Source organism: Anser anser (genome assembly GCF_964211835.1).
Source record: "Anser anser genome assembly, chromosome: 4".
Lineage (NCBI taxonomy): Eukaryota > Metazoa > Chordata > Aves > Anseriformes > Anatidae > Anser > Anser anser.
Window position 1 is genome coordinate 45,213,506 of NC_139724.1, and position 12,397 is coordinate 45,225,902.

Here is a 12,397-nt window from a genome sequence, read left to right on the forward strand (position 1 = left end):
AACCAAGATGCTATTTGGCAATTAAGGACAGCAGAGAACTGAAAGATGATACTTGGTTTGTCAGATTTTCATGGTGACTGCTGGATTTTCATTCAGTACATTTTCTGGAATTGCTACCTTATAAGCCAGATGTTCAGGTTTAAAACTGAGGTTTAAGAACTGATGCAGCAAATTAATTGAATTAATCTTTCCTCAGAATAGTACATTTGTTTCTCTGTTTTTTAGATTGATGTTATATACAGTACTCTTCACAAAACACCTGAAAACAATTACTGTTCTTACTGAATTCTCTGTTTACATAATCAGACCCCCCGGTGCTGCACTCTGGAACAAAAAGTACCAAAACAGTTAGCTGATCTTTTGCAAACAGCAGTTAAAGTGGAGTCTCTGTAAACAGCATTTTGTCTCTTGATTTTTGTCAGACCATTTTTATTTATTTTTTTCTTCCTAGGGCGAAAGGATGAAGTCAATTGAAACAACATCCCCTTGTAGACTCAGCTAGTAATTAATTCAACAGGACTTCAAATTAGACTGTTCCTCTGATGAAGTATTCTCAGCAAAAAGAGGTAGAAATAATGCACTTGTAATAAGTAGGTCCTGTGAACTGTAACTGACATTCTAGCTTCATTTTTCCTTGAAACATCAAACCCACTACAGACCAGCACAAACCCACACAAAAGGCATATTTCACTGTTCAAAGCGCTTTGGCATGCTTTCTCAACTATTTCTTTATTTTTTCTTTTATTTTTTTCATGTTTTACACTGAGCCAGGTAAGATGGTAACTGCCTTTCACTTGTTTAGCTTTGAAATCTAGAAACACGGCAGACTTGAAAGTCTATTACAGTTTCACCTTCCCTGGCTATGTGCCACTAAAGCTGTTCCTAGAACCTGAGAACTTCCAGTGAACTTTAATCTGTGAGAGAGATGAGCTGAATGTTGCATTTTTTTCTCAGAAAGACATGAGTGTCATGAAAAATAAGAGTTGGATGCTTGTTTCTGCTCCAGTGAATTCAACGGTGACCTTTACCTTTCAGTTCAGTGGCTTCAGGACCATCCTGTAGATGCAGGACAGCTGCAGGGTAGAGGAGAGGGCTGGAGAAGGCCATTCCCAACGGTGCTGAAAGCCCAGGTGTGCATAGGTGAGGAGGTGAACTGGGGCGGTGGAGAGAACAAGGTAAGTGGTAAAACTAGCTGTCATTTCTTTTGCATGCAAACATTTGAGAAAATGAATGTTTTGCTGAGTGAAGTCACTGTTGCATGCCAGAAATAGCAGTCCTGTGTGCATGCGACATACCTGCTTAAAACAAACAAAAAAATCTATTATAGGCCCTTCTTTAAAATAGAAATAACTTTTAGTAAAGAGTAAGATTTAATTATGATCATAAAATAATAAGAGAAATAGCAGATTCATTGTTTTTATTCAGTGGTTTCATTGAATATGCCTTTGGAATTTCTGCTTCTCTTGCTTCTGTCTTGCATAGGCAGCATTTTGTTTGTTCTTTGCTGTTATTGCTGGACAATTTGGTGCCAAGTTATTTTTCTAATCTTCACAGTCAATGTGTTGACCTCTGTGATTACAAGATGTAGCTTTGTTATATAAAATGCAATTGACTGGGCTGACAGAATGATGAGTATCTGGTTCCTAGTTAATACCCTGAAAAACATACCTGACCTATATAAAATGGTCTCAATGGAATTATTTTTATCCATTATTTTCTTAATAAATGCTAATAACTTCTGTGAAGGTAATGTATTTCATAATGAATTTCCCTTTCCTGCAGTGCTTTAAGGTTAACTTAGATGTTTTCTTCAGTACAATTCTGAAAACTGCTGCAAACTCTGGAGATACAAACCTCAACCTGATCCCTCTAGCTATTTGTCTTACATGCTAAGTATACCAAAAATATTTTAAATGCTAAATAAAGGCATGGGAAAATACCAAAATAGGAGGATTGAAGAACAACAGAATTCCCTTCACTTGAATCAATATATGACATTACTGAGTTAACTAACCCAACTGAACTAAAAAATGCAAGTTGCAAAATTATATTGGTTTCTGTCACGAATGGTGTATTTTATATTTGATGTTAAACAAATATACTCAGGCTCCTTCTAGTGGATGTATATCTGGTGTTTGGTCAATTCAGTTTGCTGGTTTGATTGTGAGTTTTCCCCACAAGCTCTGTCATTTGGTTAGGCACCACGGGAGAGAAAGAACTACTGGGAGCTCTGATCCCAGAGCAGATTGCCAATGAGTGTGGGTGGTTTCTCCATCTATTTTTTTTTCCTTGTTTTTTTACACGTATGCTTAGTTATAGATGAATTTTGAAACTAGTTGCAATAGTTCTCCAGAAGTGAAGCAGTAATATTAGCCTGGAGAAGAACAAGCAAGTAGAAGCTATGCTACAAAAGCACTCTGAAGCAGGTAGACAACTGGGATTGCAAAGTGAGATGCTGCCTGGAGGGCAGGCACGTGGGCGTTCAATCCACGGATGTCATCTTTGTCCAACATAAAGTCTGTTTCGCTTGGCTGGGGTGGAGAGGGGAGAGAACAGTTATCCCCCATCTGGATTACATGATTTAACAAAATTGTAGTAATGGTTGGGGCCTTCTTAACAGGATATGTTTTCAGAAGAATGCTGGCTTACTGATTGAAGCTCTTCGCAGGTCTAACTAAGAATGAGGGAGGACTGAGCTGCCCCTGCAAGGGGTTGCACAAGGGGTGGAGGTGAGGAGGATGCTGACCCTGGGTGCTGCTCTGTAGCAGTTCAGCAACTGCCTGAGAGGAATATGCAGCAAGGGCACCAAAGGATGTCCTTGAGGCTGTTCCTCCCTGACACCTGACTCTCGTTTTGCTTGGGGGTAAGCAGGCCGGGGTGCCCAGCTTACCCCGGGGTGCCCAGCTTACCCCGTGGTGTACAGGGTGGAGGGGGGAGCAAATGGGCAGCAGGTTCCAGTATTCCCCTGTGCCTCATTTTGCCTGGAAGTGTACTCCTCTGTTCTCAGTGTACTCCTCTGCAAGTGGGGGCTGAAGTACTTGTCCTATGTGTGTGAAGAGGGGCAAAGGAAAGGCTAGCTGTTGCTTAAGCTAGAGTGCCTGAGTCATCTGGATACTGGCTGATCTAAGGCCAGTAGCTGTGTGTCCTCCTCCTTCCCTTTGGCCCCAGTATTTGTCCTCTTCTCATTTTTACTAGAAACTTAATTCTGCACCCAGTCGAAGTGTTGTAAATAGTATGTATCTGCAGAAGAGTTTTTGAAAACAGTAATTCAATAAAAACAACTTTTTTTTTAAAGAAATTTTATAACCAATTTACCTAGGCTTACAGGTGAGAAAACTTTAGTGTGGGAAATATAGTAAGATAAATCTTCTGAAGAGTGGTTGGAGAGCAATGCTGGAAAAAAATAATGTACAAGACTAACTGTTCCTTTCATGCCCAGCAGAATGTTTTATCAGTGTTTTTATAAAACCATGAATGTGTATCTAGCTTGGTCCTTTGCTGACTGAGAAGAAGGCACCAGAAACTTGTCTTTGAGAAAATGCTATGGATTCTCTTTCAGCCAAGCACAGCTGTATTGATTTTTGCTTCGTCTAAACACACAGCTTTTCTTTTCCTTGCATTCCATTCTTAATTCTCCCTGTCCTTTCCTTAGCCACCCCAGGCCATCTTGCTTCTGTGGGGTTGTGTGATTAGGCTTTTAACTCATGTCCTTGATTCCATTGCTAGTTTTCTTTGTTTCCATGTCTTTCTCTATATGCAGGCATTGAACCACCTGAGAAGAAGTAAAAAAGAGGTTTTTAATAGCTGGATCTAGAAGTCAGTCCAATAAGGCCTGTTAAAATAAAAAGCCATTCTCAAAAGCATCCTGTGAATGAAAAACAATTTTACAAAGAGAGGTGTCTGAGCTTTTCTAATTTAGTAGTCATTAAGATTTCACAAACAATTTGGTGGAAGTGTTGGCCCAGTTCTACAGCAGCTGCTTATGAAATAAAGCTGTTGATGTGCTTCATACTGCTTTCATTTTAATTAACATGTACTTGCTTACCTTTTTTTAATTTTTTGTTCCCTCTACCATTTGAAAGTGAGTCCTTTGAATCATCAATTACGTAGTTTTTCAGCGCTGATAGAAGCAGAGGGTGGTGTGACTTTCTGGTATTGCCTCCTGTTGCCACCTCTGTAGTGATGAAGTAGAAGTTATGCAGTTAATCTCGGTACAAAGACGATAGCTAAACACAACCATGCTCGGCAGCAGTCAGAGGACTCTGTATAGTACGAATGTGAAGCTGTGCGACTTTCTTAGGCGTTCTGCACGGAAGTAGACAGGCAGTGTGACTCGGTGAGGTAGCAGCGTGATTTAGTGGCAGAACAACCCTGTGTTTCATCCTCGGCCTGCTGGTGATCTTCCTCCCCGTAACACGGCACCAGTGCAAATGTACTGGTGTGCCAGTGCTCTGTGGGAGCCTCACTTGCTGGGCCATCACACAGTTATTCGAAATCCTGATTCCTGGAGTTTCGTAGCCAAGGCAGAAGGTGTCCCATGCTCTCACAGCCTACATATGAAACATCCCACGCAGTTCGTAACCACCCTCCTGCTTTCACTGTGTGTGGGGGAGTTTATCTTTACTAGAAACAGTAATTGCAAAAATGACCTTCATACTTACTGAAAGCGCTAGACTGCTCCACTCTGACTCATGGAAGGGAGCCCAGATATTGGGTAACGGCTTGCTTCTTGATAATCCATTTCTCTGTCGTCTTGTGCAATAGTTGAAACGAAGGCTAGTTCTGTGTCGGATTTGGTGTTGTAGGTGACGCATAGAGCCGCTCTGTCTTTGCCAGAATCTAGGATGAAGTGAAAAACTACAAAACCGCTGCTGACTGATGAAAGCAGCCTTGCGTTGGCTCAGCTGGGTTTCAGAGCGACGGCTCAAATTTCGGCGTGTCTTCTGGTTTCAGTTTTAGAATAACAAATCCAGTTCAGTTCATGCACATCCAGTTGAAATAAAAGCCATTGCTTTTATTCTCTAATCATTTTGCCTCCCTAGTGGATCCTTGGTCTTCCTCTTTACTGTTTTCTTAGCTGATTTTTGTTTTTTTTGTCATGTTCATCGGTGTTTTACTTCAGCAGGAAATCCCCTTTTTAAAATGCTATGTAATGAGTCACTACCTCTGTTTGCTTCAAGCTGAAGGGGATTCCAACTATTAAATTGTATTATTGCTAAATATAATCCTGTTCCATTGTGTAGGTTGTAGTTTGAAACAGAGAGAGGTTTGCGGAAGTAGTAGGTTAAACAAGCAACGTTGTTGTCAGTTTTGTTTATTAAACTGGAGATTAATGGCAATTCCAGTAAGAAGTAAGCAGGTTAGAAGTTTAATAGATCAACACATGTTTCAAATTGAAAAAATTACTCAGCAGTTATGAATCTCTGAAGATCTATAGGGCTGGGCTGTGGGGAGAAACAACAAAAAAAAACCCCAAAAACAGTGCATAAAAGCTTGTGAGTTCCCAGTAATGAATATTAGGATCTGTTCAGCAAGAAGCATGATCTGGTTTGGGGTTTTGTGTATGTTTGGATTCAAAATTTAATTGCTCTGATTTCTTCTTTACTCTGGCGTGGAAAAATGCTTTGAATTTTTTTCACTACAGATCTGAGTATCTCTGTCTGTATTACTGCTGTTTTAGCCCATGTTGCTTTAAGTTGCCATCTTCTGAAACCCTCATCTACCACATTCTGTGATCTGGAGTGATGCTGCGACTCGATTAATCACCTTTCAAGACTGTGTGTGCATACAGGAGATGGAAATTTAAAATTGCAATAGCCTTTAGTCCAGCCATGTCATGCATATACAGATATGCAGGCATTTCGGGTGTATTCACAGGACAATTGATTTGCTTCCCCTTTCAGCTCCAGATTTCCTTCCTTATTTTCAGTATTTACCTGAGAGCTTCTACAGGCTCTGTAATACAGACTCTCCTGTCCTGCTGGTGACATCTACCTTTGTGCTACATGAGATGGCTTGCTCTCTGCTGCTTCCAGACTTGGAAATACCTCCTTTTATTTTTATATATATAAATATTTATAGATAATATATAAATATATATTTATATTGTGGCATCCCTGCCTATGGCAGGGGGGTTGAAACTAGATGGTCTTTAAGGTCCCTTCCTACCCGAGCCACTCTATGAGATATATATATGTATATATATATATACACACACACATATATATAAATACACACACACACACGCATATTATATTCTTGACCCTTTCTAGTTTTATCTGTCATTTAAACAGAACTCAGCAATTCCAATTTCTAAGTTATCTAAAATACCTCTTCCTCCCCACCCCCCAGTGCACCATTTAAAAGCAAGTCGTATCAATATCTTCATTATCATATGGAAGGGGGTGGTTACATGTAGAGATGCGGTGGTTATTAAGCATTGAAAAGGAACCATGATGTTGCTGAAGGCCCCACAGTAACACTTGAATTTAAAAAGAGTCCCACTACTGGTTTTACAGCTTATTGCTGTAAAGGAAATAAGTTAATAAAAGCCACAAAGTTGTACAATTTCCCATAGCCTTTGACTAATGCTTTTAGAGAAAGAACATTAAAAAAATAGCCTTAGCTGAAGGTGAGGGGATTTCCTTAGGAAGAATGCTTTTAAGGGGCATTGCTCTGAAACCATAACCTCAGGAGTCATTTTCTAACAGTGAGGAACATCTGCCGAGATGAATGGGAGACTAGAGACAGCTCAATCCCCAAACTACTTTTGGGCTTTACCTTTTTTCAAAGGTATTTAGGTGCTAAAGACTGAGTTTTATAGCAATAATCTAAAATGTCTCATTTGCTTAGCTATGGTCCTCTTAGGGCAACAGGACCAAAAGAGCCGGGCTGCTCCACAGGATAGAAAAACTCAAACCCTGCATCGCAAACCAGAGGAGCGTGGTGCAGATACACTCAGGTGGGTCAGTCTGGAGTCACTCTGGGTCTGAGAGCTGACCAGCTTGGCCAGTACAGGTCAGGCTGCTCCAGGGAAGGTCCTAAATGAGTAACACTGGGCTTCCCATTTACACAGTGCAGCTGAGGTTGTCTTAGGGTCGGTCCAGCGACCTAGACTGTCTCACGTGATGCTGAGCAGAAGCTGCTGCTAAGCTCCACCACAGTGCAACACCCACACGGATCTGGGGTTCAAATTTTGAAACTAGTACTCCATTTGTCTTGTTTGAATAATACTCTCATATAGATTAAATCTGTCTGATTTGTAGAAGTTCAGTATGCCTTTTAGAGAAATTATGGTGAACTAAAGCTGAATGTTTGTTAGCATTTGTAAGACAGTAATGGAACATTTATTGGACTAACTTGCTCTCTACTGTGATTTAAGGCTTCTTGAAAAATAGGATGCTCAGAGAGGTATTGCAAAGGTTTAGAGTGAGGTTATAATTAATAGGTAATATATTTATCCTTACTTTGTAAAGTAATCTGTACTTGACTTTTTTAGGTCATGATTGCAGGGGAAGTACATAGAGGAAGTAAAACTGCTTGCTATAGCCTCCTAGTGCTCCAAGCACTTGGCTTTTTTTTTTTTTCTTAGAGGAGAAAAAAAAAAAAAGCAACCTTATCTCCACTACAGCAAATGGCTTTTCCTTACAACATTTAAAAAATTAATCATTTTAACAACCTTTTTCTTTAGTGTTCAAAGAATTTTTTACCTTGCTCTTGATTGTTCCCCAATGCTTATACACTGCCTCTGTCTATGTTTTATGAGCAAATCTGAATAGCACAGGGGTACGGCTTCCATAAAATTCAGGTCATATGAGGTGGAAATAGCAACCTAAGTTCAGGAGTTCCTTCATTTTTATAGTTCTTTCTTTTAGTAACAGGAAACAGCTCTAAGGCAGTTTTCTTGTAGGGTGATGTATGGGAATGCTTGCTTTGATAGATTTTTTTGTTGTTGTCTGTGTGCATATGTTATGGGGAGCTGTATTAGAAATGTTTGGATCTGGCTTCTAACAGTGAGAGAACTCTCCCTCTAATGTGGGTATTAGCTTTACCACACACACTTGTATGTCTTGCAAAACCATATAGTGAAATTGTAAGCAGATATTATTCTTGATTTTACAAAAAGGGAAAATTAGATTCATATGCTTTCTGGGGGGGACAGGGGACTTCCTCTGTCTGTTATGATGAGTATTAGTGGTTGTGAAAAAAAGGTCATCAGGTCTTTCAGAGAGCCTAGAAAGAGTACAATTCTCATCTGAAATGTAGTGGACATGTCACCATTCACCATCCTCCTCTGCTGCAAAGTGCCTTTCTTCCTGTCCACCAACAACCAGGCTACCTCCTATGAGATGCCTTTATTTCCACTGTTTGCCCTTGGTCAGCTGCAAGCATGGCCCAGGAGAAGGTATCTTCCTTTATTAAGCTATCTGGGCAATAGCAAACAGCTAGCTCTTACCGGGTACATCAGACCTTACTTCCTTTTCCTTTTCCTTTTTTTTTTTTTTTTTTTTTTTAACTCAAGCTCTCGTATGTGTTCTGCTCAGTTGACAATTTACAACCTATAAGAGTGATGTTAGTAAGCTTAGCCTGTCATTATCAACTGTTCAATGGAGGGGCTTTTTTTGTGCAGTACTGTTTGATATTATTCTGTATTGCCCTGTTCAGTATCTTTCTAGAGTTTCCTAACCATGATCATCAGGTTCCAATAATGCTTTAATTAATGTGACCAAAACCTCTGTTGTGATTGAATTTCAGGATGATCCCTGTGTACAGAGCAACAAGCAAACGCAGTGAAGAGTGGCTAGTTTTTTTTTTTTAAGTATTTAAGTATTTTTTAGTCATTTTAAAACACTTTTGTATGATCTATTTTAGAAACATGGCATAGCATAATGAGTGTGTGCCTTACCCTTAGGGTGGGCAGCAATAGTGTTTGTGACAATCCTTCATTTTTTCCACTATCTTCAGCTCAGCCTTGAATGTCTTGCAGTCTGTCCTTGGACTTTACTTTGGAGGCATCCAATGTTTCAGGTGAACTTGCAGTTTTTGGCAGCCCCTGAATCTGGAAGCAAATGCTTTGTCTCATCCAAAAGACACCTAACGGTCCCTGTGGGGTAAAGTCATGTTTCCAACAAACCAGTAGATGTTGCTTTAAAACTTCAGTGATGTGTAGTGTGGGAAACTTATTACGGCTTCAGAGTTGACTTTTCTCTCTTGTTAATTGGGAAGCAGGTTAAACTCTGTGTGGATAGGAAAGAAAGCTTTCTGAAGCTTATGTAGACAGAGAAATTCTTTTCATGGAGGATTCAGACATTGCCTAAAATCAGGTTTAATTCCACTTCAAGACAAAATTTAAACACTGCAATATTTCAGTAAGAAAAACCGCAATGGCTGAATCCAATGGGTGGACAACCAGCTGGGGAAAAAGGCGGACATTTTGGCCAGAAAAAGGGATTTGTATTCAAACTTCCCTGATGCTAAACTGTGTACTTAAAGGTCATGGAACTGACAAATGTCAGGGAAGTAATGCTCTCCTGGCCTGCTTTAAAGCCTGTTTTCAATTTCTGGCTACTGCTCTCAGTGTTGTAGAGGTGGAGGTGAAAGACCAGGTCCATTGGAAAAACATGGAAGCATACCAACTGATTTCAAAAAGGACCAGGCTGTACACTTGCAGTAGAAGTTTACAGGGAAGATGTTGGACTTGGGGATGAGGAGCACTGACATCCCTCTCGATCATAATCTGAGGTGGCAATTGACTTACAAATAAAGAGCTGTGTGGTTGGATGGAAGTGAGACCATTGCTGTCATCTCTCCTTACCTTGCTAACGTATCAACTTCCTGAACTTCTTCATGAAAATCCAGTGAAATAGGGAAAATCCATAAAAATATATTTGAGTAATAATAAAGAATTGATTGAATCACCATCCAAGACCTCATAAAGTAGCTGTGGCCTTTCCAGTTTTTCCATAAGGAAGGGAGAATTTGTTGTGGGTGGTCTTTCTTTTGTGGCTAAGCAGTAAGCCACACAAGGAGCAGGAATAGAGTCGGTGGGAAGTGCTCTGACTTCTTGTACATCTCAGGCAAAACCCGACAGAGTCCAAACCTAAATCAAAGCTGTTCACTAACATTTAGGTTAGAACTGGCTAGCAGTATGTTCCTCTCCAGGAAGGTCACTTCTGTGAGCACAAAAATGTATTTCAACTCTGTATCAAGTGTGGACAAGATGCACCCACACCATTAACTGAGTTTTCATCAAAAACATGACAGCTAGGACTGACTGCCTTGTGTTGTTGCTTCTTGATTTGGGGCATCTGAGTCTGTTTAAAAAATATACAAATAAAAATGATGATAGCAACCAATCTATTTCTGTGAGTGAAGCAGAAGAGTGTTTTAGCTTGACAAAAATGTAAGTGCGTGGGAGTGGTTCTCATTCATGCACCAAAAAGAGGAGGACAGCTGTAGACAGCCAGTGAGTAACATTGATGTCGACAACAGCAAGCTGCCTTTGTTCAGCAGGATGAGTTCTTAATGCCCTAAGTGTGGTATCAAAGTATAAACTTAAAAACTAAGTCTCAGAAACTTCCTGTATGGCAGATCTGTATTCAGCTTCTTTTCCAGAATAGCAGAGTTCTAAACTGTTTTGAGCACTTTGATTTTTTTTTCTTTTTCCAATCTCTGTTCTTCCTTGTAGCGATGTCTTCTCAATAATACTTACATGGCAATTAAGCCCTTTACAAGTCACCTAGGATCCGGTACTTTAAGCTGCTGTCTTTACATTATATTAAATTTTCTCTAACTCATTTCCTTATTTTTCCCATATGGAAAGCCCTTACATGAACAGTTCTTTAGTGGACGATAAAATAATTTGAATGGCAGCCATCCAATCTGGACTTTCTATAGATAAGTGGCTTGGGTATGCATGAGAAGCAATGAATTTTTTATTATTCAGGCACGTTATGATGTAGCCAAAGGGGCTTTCCTCTTCTGAATGGGGGAGCAGGGAGGTCAGGTAAAAAGATGCATGTGTGATTTCTGCTTTACCCCCATGATTTTCCACTGGAGGTTAAGAGAAAGGGTTCCCCCTTCAATTTTTCCATTGACTACTTTTCTCTGCCTCCACAAAACATTTTGTTGTGCCTACCTTGTGGTGGTGAAAATGGCATTATGTTCATGCCACTAGTGTTTATTCAGAGTTCAGAATGAAACAGACTGTGTGAGCCAAGGTGGCTGCTAAACTGGCATTAACAGGATGGGAAAAGCCCACATTTTCATCTTGGATTCTTTGGAATGACTTAGAAATGTTTGTAAACATTTTACATTTTCTTTGAGGAGTGGCATATTTGGCTACTTCTATTTTTTTTTCAGCCTTCCAGATAAGAAGGCACCTGATCTTTAAGGCTTAACTGTCCCAGCTTTACCTGGTCTTGGACTAGAAGAGATCTGATTACTCCTGGTCTCTCTGGAAGAAACCACAGCAGTGCAGTTGAACAGGTGATGGATATTAAATGCAGGAACAGTACACATGGAAAGATTTAATTTAGCTCTATCATTGTTGCTTAGCTGACATATGTCAACAAAATGACAACAACAACCCACTGAACTATGTCCAGTCCCATAGCGATTAAGCATGTTGGTCAGTCCAAAGTCAAAAGCTGTGTTTTAGTGCAGAGAAAGCCAAAAAACGTAGAAGGCTAGATTTGCTGTATTTTTTGTGAAGGCATTACTGAGGAAGAAGAGATGTTATTCCCTTGTTACTTCATTAGCTGGTGGAAGAAGCATTTCTCCTCAGATGCGTATCTCTTGGCTTCAATTTCTTTTGCTGCTTGGAAGGATCTGGGTACATGTCATTTGTCTCAAAGATAGTGCTCTAACGGCTTGCTACTGAGCTTTTGCTGGTGGGTTGCTTTCAACCTCCCCTGAGGAGGCTGTTCTGCTTTTTATAAGCACTTATATATAACTAAACTAGTGATCAGAGCAAGAAAAAGTGGGCTGATGTAAAGCTGAGTGAGTAGGCTGCTGTTCTGAGAGGAGGAAGATATTAGAGCTTTTAAAAATTTTTTTTTTAACCAGATAGACAGTAAAGCTGAACTCTGGCAAAAGTCTGAAAGTCTGAACCGTCAAGCTAAAGTCATTAACATTTTCCCCAACAAACCAACAGCAAATACTTCACACACAGTGAAGACTGTTACTGCAAAAGAATAGAGAAATTGCTCTAACTCCAGCAGTTAAAACACTTATCCAGGAGGTGCAAACACAGTTAAACTCCCTTCAGGCAGGAGAAAGAGTTGAGCCTTGGTCTCCCACATCCTGACCCTAGCCTGTTGTTCTCCTCTGCTATAGTTGCAAATGCCTGCTGCAAATAGTTTTGTTTCAACAGGGAATTGGACACGAATTTGCAAAT

General features: G+C 40.1%; 1 protein-coding gene across 1 annotated transcript in view; it reads left to right on the plus strand.

The window, feature by feature from the left end:
• The window catches only part of TNIP3 (TNFAIP3 interacting protein 3), a 91,487-nt gene that overhangs the window by 18,478 nt on the left and 60,612 nt on the right, over positions 1–12,397 (plus strand). Inside the window, exon 2 of the mRNA XM_083834958.1 lies at positions 1,036–1,175. Within this exon, the coding sequence (XP_083691084.1) occupies positions 1,036–1,175 (140 nt within the window). The remainder of the gene's footprint in view (positions 1–1,035; positions 1,176–12,397) is intronic.